The sequence below is a fragment of the Macrobrachium rosenbergii genome, chromosome 27 (assembly GCF_040412425.1).
Source record: "Macrobrachium rosenbergii isolate ZJJX-2024 chromosome 27, ASM4041242v1, whole genome shotgun sequence".
Lineage (NCBI taxonomy): Eukaryota > Metazoa > Arthropoda > Malacostraca > Decapoda > Palaemonidae > Macrobrachium > Macrobrachium rosenbergii.
The window spans coordinates 42077434-42092008 of NC_089767.1; the positions used below are offsets into that span (position 1 = coordinate 42077434).

Here is a 14575-nt window from a genome sequence, read left to right on the forward strand (position 1 = left end):
TTCACTTGCAGAGATTTGGGAGAATTTGAAGTGTTATATGCCAAAATTTCTTTAGACATCTCTGTAGGCAGAGTACGTCTCTTGTAGTTCCTTATGAGATGAAGAGACCTCTAAGCAAGCTCCTACCACAAAAATTCCAGTTTTGTTGAGCTCTTGGGGGTAGGTAAGTGTACCATGGCACAAATTTTGAAATTTCTTTACTTAAAGAAAAGTTATGAATAGAAATGAACACACGAAATATCTATGAATAATAAAAACCTAAATATTATGTCAATAATATCACTCTATGAACAAAATAAAAACAACAGTAATTGTAATTTTCCGCCAAGATCACAGGTGAATCATAGGCCTACCTGTCAGGGATTTGTTTTTTATTAAGTCTGGAAACAGCCACATCCCATTCTGTGCTAAGAGTACTCCATCTATGAAAGCGTAGGTTCGTATTTCTGTCGGAACAACTAAGTATCCCAGAGTATTGAATTACTGTATTCCTTAGTAGCTTAGTCGATGACTAGAATGAAGTTTTATGTCAGTAGTAGAAGTGAGATGAGATTTATTTCCAAAGACATATTTAGGTAGAAAGTTTCCCTTGAGTAGGCTGGATACCTCGTGTCAAAACGTCATCACCAAAACATATCAAACTTGTAGGGATAGGCTTACCAATTCTAATACTGTAGTCGATAAACGCTACCCTTTTCCTTCAAGTATATCATGGAGTCTGGAAGCTGCCCCTCTGTTATTGGTTCTATCACATCTTGTCCTTTCTGATGCTTCTGGATTTTCTCCTGAAAGAAATACAATGCTCCATGTCACTTTCACTTTTGTACTTGCAAAAATAGAAAGCACAATAAAATACTACAATGCTATTTTTATTTAGAATATATTCACAAACAAAATAAAGACAATTAAAATTCCTGGCTATTCCTGTATGAATATAAATAAACCAACTGCTTAAACAATGAATGGGTACATAGAGGAAACCGTATTAGGGAAATTTTCTTTAGTAAAACTCATATCATTAATATCTAAGTTAATGAAATAGGAGTTGGAGAACCACACCATATATTTCCTTGGGAAAGTTAATTATTATATGTTGCTTATCAAGGAGAACCACACCATATATTTCCTTGGGAAAGTTAATTATCTTATGATGCTTATCAAACAGCACAATGCTCCAATTACATATCTATAAGGGATTAAACCATACTTGTACAAAAATTATAAATTGAACTCTAGACAGTGAACAGCATCAGCTGCCCACAGGAGTATTACAATCAGATATCTATGGAAATTCTTGGATATATTTTGCTTCTTTACCGTTACCCAGTTGACTAACCAGTCTTTTAACACAACACATATATGCACCACTATTACTTTTAAATATTTTCTAACAGCCATTTAGCTTGGTATTCTATCTACTCTCCTACTTAATTTTTATTGGCAAAGTGTAACAGCACTTCCTCTTTTTTAAAACAGAATTATATAGAATAAAACAAATTATACAATGCCCTCAGTCCCTAGCATGCAAGACTGCAAAGTGTCCACCAAACTTAATACAGCTTCTGCCGAAGTGAGGGCGGACACTTCAGCCAGCTGACTGATTCCAATCATTCTATTAAAGAAGCATACCTTCTCATTACAAAAACAGATGCTTAAAGGGGTTTTATACCCACCAAAGGTATTTCTCTCTTACCAAAAATCCTACCTATACCGATGCTAACTTCAAGCTTGTCTCTAAGGCAGACATCAAGACAATTTTTCCTGAAATGCTTTCATATTCCTATGTGACCAAATATGGTATATCAGAACTAGAATCAAAACATGCCTGTAGTGTCTCCTTTCTCAAGATCCTGTGGTTAATAAAATTACACTGTAGCTTTAAGCCTTACTTGCTAATACAGCCTCTTTGTCAAATGAAAATCCCCTACAATCATGTTCCACATCATTCCCCAAAAGGTTGTCACTATTGCATCATGGAAAAATCATCTATGGACATCATCACATGGTCACTGAAATGCTGAAACAGATACTTTAAATTTACTCACAGAAGACAAGTGACACAGAATTATCAGAATAAAATGAACCAAGATTTTAAAGCAAGTTAATGTGAAGAGAAGTAAAAAAAAAAAATATTTCTGGAAATAACCATAGCTTTCTAAAAGGAAAGTCATTTGGAGAGAGAGAGAGAGAGAGAGAGAGAGAGAGAGAGAGAGAGAGAGAGAGAGAGAGAGAGAGAGAGAGAGAGAGAGATAATGCACAACAGAGGCTACTGACCCAGGGGCTGTGTCATAACCTCAATCTTGGCCTTTCACAGATCAGGGTTCAAGTTTCCTTGCTTCAAGGTACGTTCCGACACAATCCTTTCCTCATTTAATTTCTCTAAAGAATTATTTGTCACAATTTAATTTTACTTACCGCTATTTGTTATTCACAACATATATCCACCTTAATTTCGTATAAAAGACATATTTGCGGATCTATTTGGTAATTATGCATTCATGTCTACTCCTTTTCTCTTTTTTTCTTTTATTATTGTTTATGTGTGCCTGTATGTTCATAAAAGTTTTAGAGCGTAAGTCGGAAATACAAAAAAAAAAAATAATAAATAAATAAATGAAAAATATAAATAAATAAAACATGATTCAGATTATCATGAGATTAAAGATCGTGATAAAAATTCTAACCAGATTTGCCCTCCCATGAAATGCCTTAGATCTGAAAATAATAATAATAATAATAATAATAATAATAATAATAATAATAATAATAATAATAATAATATAATAATAATAATGTCAAATGTGTCACGAAATTTCCTTAAGAGTTTTTAATCTGAGAACGTATAAGCTTTTTCACATTGTACCACAATCAAGGGTATGCAATAATTTCACTTCTGTACTGTATATAATATCTTTAAGTCTATGTGTACTTTAACTTCATTTAAAGTGTACGTCCAAAATGATGAAAACAAATCATTAGATTTAATGTTAAGTAAAGAGCATAATAATAAACCTGAGCTTCGTATACGAATCCAGGTAAAAAAGTCACAATCTTTCCTAGATAGTGACCCCAAGGGTTTTAACCCGGTATGTGTCCACCTTTGCGGAATGTTTCATGCAAACCTGCTGGGATTTTTTTTTTTAACCCGGTATGTATCCACCTTTGCGACGTGTTTAGTACAAGTCCGTTGGGGAATTCCATATTAACATAAACAAAAGACTGTAAATATGATAATGACTCCCTGTGACTTTATTACCAGCCACCATAAATTAATGTGACTTATTCCTGTGACTTTTTTCCTAGTCAAAATTGTGACCTTTTTCCTAGTCAAAATTGTGACTTTTTTCCTAGTCAAAATTGTGACTTTTTTCCTAGTCAAAATTGTGACTTTTTTCCTAGTCAAAATTGTAACCTTTTTTCCTAGCCAAATTGTGACTTTTTTCCTGGTCAAAATTGTGACCTTTTTTCCTAGCCAAATTGTGACTTTTTTCCTGGTCAAAATTGTGACTCTTTTCCTAGTCAAAATTGTGACTTTTTTCCTAGTCAAAATTATGACCTTTTTTCCTAGTCAAAATTGTGACTTATTTCCTAGTCAAAATTGTGACTTTTTCTCCTAGTCAAAATTGTGACTTTTTCTCCTAGTCAAAATTGTGACTAGTCAAAATTGTTTTTTTTTCCTAGACAAAATTGTGACTTTTTCCTATTCAAAATTGTGACTTTTATCCTGTGACACTATTACCGGCCACCTCATATACTACCCAGGATCAAAAAATGCCGGCTGGTTTTGAAGCTTTATCCTTCTATATTTAACAAGGTATATCAACATTTGTTGACATACAAATTCTCATAAATTCTTCTTGCATTCTGACAGCTTCTTCCCACATCTATTTTGTTCCAACTCCTGGCTCTGTCAATCTAACTCTTCTGAATCCTTGCATACATTTTACCCGTCTAATTTCTATTTAATATTCTTTTCTTCTTAAAACTGTTTCCTATTGCTAACCGCTTTCCAGAATTAACCTTCGGGAGCTACGTTATTCTTACATGAACTGGATAATCTTATTCACGTCGTCGTCTCTCTCTAACGGTAACCCAAAGGATCATTTCCTTTTCCTGGGAGGAAGCTTGACTGGTTTGCTCTACATTAATTCCTTCTAGCTGTGATATCAAATCTATATGTTAATTCTAATTATTAATCCCCTCACTTCCTCTGTAATATTTTACCTATCAGCATCGAAATTTACTTTTTTTTTTGCACATCCTGAAATATTACCTTAGTGATAAACTAATAGTACCTGCTTTTTTTGTGTTCTAAGTGTAAATCATTAATGACTTTTATAAATGATAAAGCGTAAATTACTAATGATTTTTATAAATATTTAAATCATTAATGACTTTTATAAATGACAAAACGTAAATTATTAATGATTTTTGTAAATATTTAAATCATTAATGACTTTTATAAATGATAAAATGCAAATTATTGATGATTTTTATATTTGAATCATTCATGACTTTCATAAATGATAAAACGTACAATATTAATGATTTTTAAAATAAATATTTAAAAGTATTATCACACGCCATCAGTTACGATCAATTCTGGAACATCATCTAGGGCAGAAAAGTGCCCGGCCGTGTACCCATGACGGTCGCTTACGTAAGGGGCACCTCTGATTAGTTTTTGTGCACACACAAAGGGGGAAAAAAAAGAGAGGCAGTCTGTTCATCGGCGTAGCTTGAAAATGAACTTGGTTTAGTTTGACTTCAAGTTGAGGGAATGATTGGTAACTAGACTACTACGACGCGACGTGTAAAATTACGACCCTTTTTGTATATGGCAGGTAATTTAAATGAGGGCAAGACTCACCTACGACTTCGTGGGTCCTGGGCGCGGTTTGACAAAACGAATTCTTGCCTAAAAAACTTGTTTAAGCAATGTGGTTCAACCAACGCCTTCTCGTTACATAATCGCAAACATAGCGCGTCATGCGAGAAAGTGTGTCCAGTGCACAAGACGTACAATGGGATATACAGCATACAAACTAGTGTTCGTTGTATCTCAAGATTAATATGCAGCCTTTTCAAAGTACGAATTCAGTACAGGTCTAAAATGGCAGAGAAATGAAGACGGGAATGAGGAAGAAAGTTTGTAGAGAAAAAAAAAAAATGATGCAGACACTTTACAAAAGGGAAGATCAATATAAATTCAGAGAGAGAGAGAGAGAGAGAGAGAGAGAGAGAGAGAGAGAGAGAGAGAGAGAGAGAGAGAGAGAGAGAGAGAGAGAGAGAGAGAGAGAGAGAGTCCTTTACTGAGCCCATCACCTTGTTCAAAACAAAATGATTCAATACTGGTTTATCCACTAAATCAGCACTTGAATCACTAATTTCCTTCAGTTCTTGAAAGTATTGAGAACGAATACTCTTGATTTTATTCTTTCACTCTCCAATGTCAAAGTCTGGGAAGACCACTTCTTACTACAGCATCTCAAGAACTGTTGTGCAAGGCTTGGTTCTTCCAAGACGAGTCCTTCTGTATGTAAGGTCACCTACGTTCATCACAGAGTTCCACACCATCTAATTTCATGACCTGCTCGTCTGTAAATCTCATAAATACCAGGACTGAATGCTAATGACAATTCCAGTGTGCTGGTTAAACTCCGTTCTTCCCCTTTAGTTAACAGCGTCTTGAATTTCTTTTTCACAGTCTTCCGTTGGAGCGTCTGCTACTGTGTTCCATATCCAGTACCAGCAAGGATTCTGTGCTTTGTATGTCCATTCATTTGAAAGATGAGCCAACACCTAGAGCGCGATTATATATGCCTTCATTTACATACTTGTCCTGACTTCCTAGTTTTCTGATGTTCCTACATCTAAGCTATAACGTCCTAATTCCTACATCGTTGCCCTTGCATTCCCTACAATGCATAGGCTACAAAAACCCGCAAGTATCTAATCTCAATGGATTCTTCCAGTGGAACTGCTATACCTAATACCAAGGCCACCGATTCGCCGGGTCGTAAACACGGTCTGTCCATTGTCTGGTTTAAGATTCACGAGAGAACGCTTTTTTCGAGGTGGGGTCACTGACCCGAGGCTTATCCCTCCTCTTTTATCCAGGATTAATAGAGAATATCCTGCTTTTATCAGGGCTTGGTTCCCGTATGAGTGTATGAACTCTTTTCGTGATTGCTCCTCACGCAAATCTTGAAAGTTTTCAATAATACAAGGTTATTCTATTACGAGATGTCTGCTAATGTCATAAAAATACACCATTTCATTACGATCACCGTGTATGAACTCTCTTCGTGATTGCGTCTCACGCAAATCTTGAATGTTTTCAATAAAAACAACGTTATTCTATTGCGAGGTACCTACTAATCTCATAAAAATACACCATTTCATTACAATCCCAGTGTATGAACTCTCTTTGTGATTGGTTCTCACGCAAATACTAAAAGTTTTCATTAACAACAACGTTATTTTATTACGAGATGTCTGCTAATGTCATAAAAATACACCATTTCATTACGATCCCAGTGTATGAACTCTCTTCGTGATTGATTCTCACGCAAATATTAAAAGTTTTCATTAACAAAAACGTTATTTCATTACGAGATACCTACTAATGTCATAAAAATACACCATTTCATTACGATCACAGGATATGGTTAGTAACCCCTTGACGGAGCAGGGTGAACACTCAGCATTCTGAGCAGTCCACCTCGAATTTCATGGCTAAAAAATGAGTGCCACAACAGAGAGAGGAACGTCTACATTATTTCTCGATTCTCCTCACATCGCCAGTCGACTGCCGGCAGCCGATGTGAGAGGTACGAATGTGACCTGTGGTTTCTTTCGACGAGAAAGCTCCGGAGGTATGGTGAGTGTTTGTGTGTACAACTTCCTTTCCTAGAACGAACGGACAAGCGCGTGTCGAATTCATACGGGTTTTTTCATGTTTCTGGTTCTGTGAAATACTATTATAAATATTAAACAGTTTCTGACGTTAATAACGTTCGTTTTTTGAAAAAAAAGTGATGAAAACACAAGGTGAATGATGGAACGCAGTCGTCATCTGTCCTGTCGCGCAGAGTTCTGAATAACCGCCAATATCAATCTAGACCAATGGCCACTGTCAGTGCTACACACAGTTAACTACAGATCAATTGACGATGTCTGTGAATCGACTCGGTGTGAAACCGTAACCATCTGTGGTTAGGTTATATATTGTACTCCAAGGCTGGAAGACATAGCTGACCATTACTACTACCTGGCGTTTTCGGTAACGAAAGAAAATGATATAACTTCAAACGCCTTTGAAACAAAAAACGGTGTTACGCTATAACTCAGAGCGACCGAGATCTAACCAAGGATAAATATAGCTTTTCGTGTACCTCAATATACTTTCACTGTTATAACAAGAGACGCCATAGAGATTAGGATCCGCATTAAGTTAGCGTTTGCTTTACTGTAAGTCTGGGCTGATATCTATATACGAAAAAGGTTATGGAGCTAAAGTAAAATTTACGTTAGCCTATATTTCTGTTGACAGAAAAAAACTGATAAAAACTCTTTCAAAAAGCTGCCTAAATGATATTACGTTAAATAACAAAAACTTCGCTTATAAGCAAGATTCAAGACCTCACAAAAGCTCGCCAGCCCTAGGAGAGCTGTTAATCAGCTCAGTGGTCTGGTAAAACTAAGGCGTACTTAACTTTTCTCACAGATGCTCTGCAACGCGTGGAATATTTCTCTGTCAAATAACGGTTATATATAACGAATTTTTATTTACTTCAGAGTTCTTCCAGTCCTGGCTTAAATAACAGTGTGGGTGAAAAGAATTATGTTCTTGCCATGAGTGAGCATTCAAGTTAACCAAACGACTTGTTACATCTTCCACATGAGCACCACTTTGCACAGTATGTTGAATATTTATTGCTTTCCGCGCAAAATCTAATGTGTTTAAATTTCACTGTGCTTAAGAGGCAGATAAGACTCTGGGTCAAGATAACCAGTTAATCTGCACTTTTATTTTCTTTTTTTCAGTAAGTTTTTGAAGCAACGCCAAATGTCATCAAAGATAATGATTCTGAGTAAAAATTAAGCGGAAATTACTTGCGAGTCCGGGATTAGTATCGGAAGGAGAGAGAGAGAGAGAGAGAGAGACATGCGTTTAAATTGTGGTGTGTTATTATACTGTATATGAACATCAGAATAACAAAGAGCACAGTTCTAGTATGAAAACCATTCGGAACAAAACTCAGTAATTACCAAACAACGCTTTTCATATATTTATGACAGTGAGATACGCCTTTATGACACCTTTTTATATTCTGTGCTTCGCTGTTTCAATCACGAACTTCTTAAGATGCATCAAAGTGCAAAATTAACGATCCCTTTCCCATAAATTAAATAACAAAAAACAACCAGAGTAATATAACACTGAACAAACTACCACGGAAGTACGATCAAAAACTACTTGTTCACGGAAATGTAATTCTGATGTGGATAAACACGAGAAACTTAATGCCGTAAATTGGCTTCTCAAAATATTGCAGAAACCTGGTCAGCGGGTCAGACAGCGCTTACATCAGAGAGAGAGAGAAAGAGAGAGAGAGAGACTCTAAAACCCTTCAGTTCAAAGGCACACACTGAACAAGCAATATCGAAGGCTTTTAATGACAAAACTCAACAGAAATATTAACAGAAAATAATCATTTTTCCCAGAGTAATAAGGTAGTACCACGAGGCAAAACGCAGTGGTTCGAAAAACCAGTTTCTGGGTTGCTGGGTTGACGACCTTTCGGTTGGTGTAAAAGGACTGTTAGGTTGGTTGCCTAGAGGCTGGGCATTCTAGCGGTATCTCTCTCTCTCTCAGCCCTAAGCTAGCCGAACGTGCAGAAACCACACCTCTCATATATAAAAGAATAAAAAAAAAAAAATAGGAAAAGGGAAGCGTACACATCTATAAACATTGCCGTTCCTCAATCGTCGTGATTTTTTTTTTTTTTGGTAAAAGAAAACGGTCGAAAGTATTTATAGGGATGAATTAAAAGAAAACGGCGAATAAAATAAGAAAATCTGGAAGAGGGAAGCGTTACACATCTAAATATAGTCATTCCTCAATCGTCGTGATTTTTTTTTCTGGTAAAAGAAAACGGTCGAGAGTAATAATAGGGATGAGGATGAATTAAAAGAAAACGGTGAATAAAATAGGAAAAACGTGACAGATCTCTTATTTTATCTACAATAACGCTATACATCTAAATGCATATGAATTATCAAAGATAATAAGAATGATCTCAGATTGTAATATAAATCCTTCTTTCTCCATAATATATCCTAAATGTAACGACATGCTTTGGAGAAGTTGTATTCTATTCTAATGTAATATGCGGCCTTCCATTGACTTTTTTTTTTTTTAAATTGAAATACGAACCACTGATAGAATTACCGACGAATCTTACTAGTAAATTTTAGAAATGAGACCAGGGCGGAATACATAAATCAATTTATTCAATACGTTCTAAAGACTCAACAATGAACACAGAAGGGAATAAAACATAAAAGTACGAAAAGAGAACGATATCGAAAGCAGTATCCTAAACGAACTGCAGCCAGCATTGGTCTACGACGCCATTAAAATGCACAAGTAATACAGTCTTATTAATATTTTACGAATGGTTTCACAAGTAATACAGTCTTATTAATATTTTACGAATGGTTTCACAAGTAATACAGTCTTATTAATATTTTACGAATGTTTTCACAAGTAATACAGTCTTATTAATATTTTACGAATGTTTTCACAAGTAATACAGTCTTATTAATATTTTACGAATGGTTTCACAAGTAATACAGTCTTATTAATATTTTACGAATGGTTTCACAAGTAATACAGTCTTATTAATATCTTACGAATGGTTTCACAAGTAATACAGTCTTATTAATATTTTACGAATGGTTTCACAAGTAATACTGTCTTATTAATATTTTACGAATGGTTTCACCCCCGTGGGATGAGGATTACCCCTCAGAGGGTCCTCCCCCCGTCTTTATGGGACTCATTTTTATGGAGCAATGACCACTCACGTCTAACGTTTTTCCGGCTCCATTTTTTCTTTAACCACCCTACCTGTGACTCACAACAGTCGACTAACAACTACGTAGTAGTTAATTGGTTGGGTCAAGAGAGGCATACAGCCCATTCGTCCCTGGAGAGAGAGAGAGAGAGAGAGAGAGAGAGAGAGCAGCGCTTACTTTCCGGATAATGAGCCGACACATAGCGAATATTTCCGTATTGTTTTTGTACCTAATGAGTATTTTTCTTGAATGAACGCAACCCACTAAAATTACAACCCAACATTTGTTTAACGTCTGCCTGTGAACCCAAAATATTATTTCTCTCTCTCTCTCTCTCTCTCTCTCTCTCTCTCTCTGTGGTATAATTAAACAATAATTTTCCCCAAGATGTTATGTCTGTCGCCATCACACAATGTAGGTGGTATAAGGGTGCGTTTCACTTTCATATGACAAAGATTCACAACAGAACAATTTTCAAGACACCACGTTGGCCACAGTTTTAATCATACTTCACGACCGACTGCCTTTCTTATATTAGTTCTCTGCATCATACTTAAACAAAGAAGTTCAAATGCTTATCGTTATTTGTTTCAGTTTCAAAAATAACTTTTCTATCTATAAATCATTTCGAATAAGCCCTGTTGTGTTCAACGACTTCGTCCTTTTTACAATTATATCTGCGATTCTTCAAGTGATCAATTACTTCCGGAAACGTTAAAATACACCAGAAGAACCAATTAGAGAAAATGTCACATTCGTAACTTCTCAGCTAAAACTACTTTTCTTGTTACTAGGAATTTTACAGAGTAAAAACTTGAATGACGAGCAAATATAAATGCCTTCACGAGGTCTAGAAATATCTGAAAAAAAAAAAAACCGTGTGGATTTCAAGCGAACTGTTACAATAATATTCAAGATATATACGCATATGAGCCGTAAACGAAACTAAAATCAACTCTAGGATAAACATATCTTTACCATTCTATAATTCGTAATGCAATCACGGTTCCATAACGGGCAAAAACATTATCAAACCCCAAGTCCTAAATCTCGTCTTATTTGCAAAATAAGATCCACTGACTTTTATTCCAGCTTGAATCATTCAACGCAAATCACAATTCAGAATGCAATCACGATTCCATTAGGGAAAATACTAACTCTAAATAAATCTCATTTACAAAATTAAATCCATTCCCTTTTATGCCAGCTTTTTAATCATTCAACGCAAATTGCAGAGAGTTCATTGCTTTCGACTTTCGCAATTCTAATCCCCAGAGGTCAAGAAACTCCCATCATCTGTATTCAAGGGATCTTTTCATTACTCTCTATGGCAGAAACACTCACCCCCTTTGCAGTCCGGTCGGGCTAAAGGTACGTGGGCCGACGCCTCAACCTCCTCTTCGCATTCCAGCCTGTTATCTTTAGGACTACTCATAACAACCAACCGCCCCCGCCCCGCCCCACAAACGCCTTCCATTTTTTTTTTTTTTATTCCACCCACACTGAACAAAATTCTCTACGGTTACCTCTCCTGTATAATTCTGTCTGACTCAGAACCGCTATCCAGTTTGTTCTATCAAATAATAATAATAATAATAATAATAATAATAATAATAATAATAATAATAATAATAATAAATTATTATTATTATTATTATTATTATTCCTGTCACTCCCGCAAGAATATATTTACGATATCTTTTATCACTTTTGTATTTTGTATCACTATCTTTACGCCTTGTCAATTATAAAAGCTGCATTTCATTGATATCTTCTACTTCCTGCCTTGACAATCATAATCTTAACGAGCCCCCAGTCAAAATGTCTGCAGCCAAGTACTTTCTTTTAAGTTCTTAAAACGAGCATATCAGTATCTGGCCTGGTTTCAAATGCATATCCTCTTTTGCTCCAACTCAGACAAAAGAAAACGTGATTTTAGTTTTCTGTAAAAGAAAACTACTGAGCTGGCTGTCCGTTCGCACTTTTTCTGTCCGCACTTTATTCTGTCCGCCCTCAGATCTTAAAAACTACCGAGGCTAGATGGCTGCAAATTGATATGTTGATCATACACCCTCCAATCATCAAACATACCAAATTACAGTCCTCTAGCCTCAGTCGTTTTTGCTTTATTTAAGGTTAAAGTTCGCCGTGATTGTGCGTCTGGCAACGCTATAGGCCAAGTCCACCAACCGGGCCGTGGCTGAAAGTTTCATGAGCCGCGGCTCTTACAGCATTATACGCTGTACAGACAACGCATTTTTTTACTCGTTCCCTTCGAACCTAAGCAAAAGATACGTTCCGCCATTTTCTCTCTTTTATATTCTGGCCTGACTCAAATCAGTAAATATACCGATGCTTTCACTTTCTCCTTCTGTTTACCTCAGGCAGGGCTCAAGCACGCAGACACACACACACACGCACACACCTGTGACGTCACGGCGCCACCGTTTAATCTAAATTTTCCAGATAAATCAGGAGTCAAGTGAACTCGATGGCGTCTTGCGCATTCCGCATTGGCGGCTAGACCACAGACAGACATCACATGCGATCATTTCATTCTCATTACTTTCATTTCCCTAAATCTTTGTAACTGAAATGGTCTGTCCTGTTATGTATGATCTCTCTCTCTCTCTCTCTCTCTCTCTCTCTCTCTCTCTCTCTCTCTCTCTCTCTCTCTCTCTCTCTCTCGCAATTCGTCTGCTCTGCTATACATGATTTGTTGGAAATAAGGTGTTAATTTCAAGATCCTCTCTCTCTCTCTCTCTCTCGCAATTCGTCTGCTCTGCTATACATGATTTGTTGGAAATAAGGTGTTAATTTCAAGATCCACTATTCTCTCTCTCTCTCTCTCTCTCTCTCTCTCTCTCTCTCTCTCTCTCTCTCAATTCGTCTACTCTGCTATATATGATTTGTTGTAAATAACGTGTTAATTTCAAGATCCACTATTCTCTATCTCTCTCTCTCTCTCTCTCTCTCTCTCTCTCTCTCTCTCTCTCTCTCTCTCTCTGTAACAACAAATTTCAACATATACTCAAAACCAATACGGTGATAAAACCATAAAGAACAAAACAGCACTAAAATTAAAACAAAAATAAAATAAATAAATAAAAAACTTACTCATTATCAAAAGACGTAAACGTCGATTAACATCTGCAACATCATCCCAACAACATCAGCGTTCGAGAAAGTACCGTAACATCTGAAAACTTTTATCTAACATCGGCATTCCTTCGCCGTGAGACACGTAACAGCAATATGTACGTTTTGCTCAATTACAATATTCGACCTTCACATAAAAACAAAGATAAAAAAAAAACACTTAACAAAAATAAAAAAACACTTAAAAAAAAAAATAAAAGTACTTTTCTTGTAAAGTGATTGGGCCTTTACTTAAAAAAATATATAAGTACTTTTCTTATAAAGTGACGACAAAGCGCCTTTACTTAAAAAAAATTGAAGTACTTTTCTTATAAAGTGATGACATAACGCCTTTACTTAAAAAAAAATAAAATTGAAGTACTTTTCTTATAAAGTGATGACATACCGCCTTTACTTAAAAAAAAAATATAAGTATTTTTCTTATAAACAGACGACTTTCCGCATTTATTTGAAAAAAAAAAAAATAAAATTGAAGCATTTTTTATAAAGAGACAAAACAAACCTTTACTAAAAAAATAAAACAATAAAGTGTCTTTATTTAAAGAAAATAAAGTGATGGCATGCCGCCTTTACGAGTAATTAAAAAAAAATTAAGGTACAGTTCTTATATAGTGACGACAGACCCTCTTTACTTTAAAAAAAAACTTGAAACAATTTAAAAATCACTTTGACAAAAGTTACGACAAACCGCGTTCACTTAGGAAAAAAAAAAAAGCTGTTTTCTTATCAAGTGTCTACTTCCTCCGAGACAGGTTTCGTTTGTCCTGAAGCCACTGAGGCCATGAGAATATTCCATCACCTTTATCGTTCCTGGTGAGATTTTTAAGGGAGCTGCGATTTTTACTGTATCTTTCTCATACGAACAGCTACAGTCAACATTTTTATTCCACTGGGACGTTTCGGCTTTAACACACTAAGCCATTTTCGACCTGAAATAGAGGGAAAACACCACAACAAAAAAATCTTATAACAGTAAAATACAAATCAAAGAAAGGTCACACTCCAGAATAATTTTTTATAAACTACGATAAAAAAACCACACCACTCAGAAGAGAAAACACAGTGTCTAATCTTACAATTCAGCGGATTACAATAGCCAATCAACCTGAGAGAAACAAACTCAAGACGGACCTTCCTAAAACTTAACAGCCACAGGCCCTAAAAAAAAAAATAAAAAAAAAACAACACCAGGGGGCTTTAAAGTTTGGCTAATGATGAACTACAGCTTAAAACCACCAACCTTTGCAAAACCACTAGAACGCGTCAACTCACTTCGGAAAGGGGGAAAATAACATCTGCACTGGTCATGTGTGGTCACACTGACCTTTCC

The 14575-nt window shown here is 35.8% G+C and overlaps 1 protein-coding gene across 1 annotated transcript in view; it reads left to right on the top strand.

Moving 5' to 3' along the window:
• The first annotated feature begins 6745 nt into the window (after window positions 1-6745).
• Window positions 6746-14575, top strand: part of LOC136853336 (uncharacterized) — a 22430-nt gene continuing 14600 nt past the window's right edge. The window contains exon 1 of the mRNA XM_067128699.1: window positions 6746-6883. Coding sequence (XP_066984800.1) covers window positions 6746-6883 — 138 coding nt within the window. The remainder of the gene's footprint in view (window positions 6884-14575) is intronic.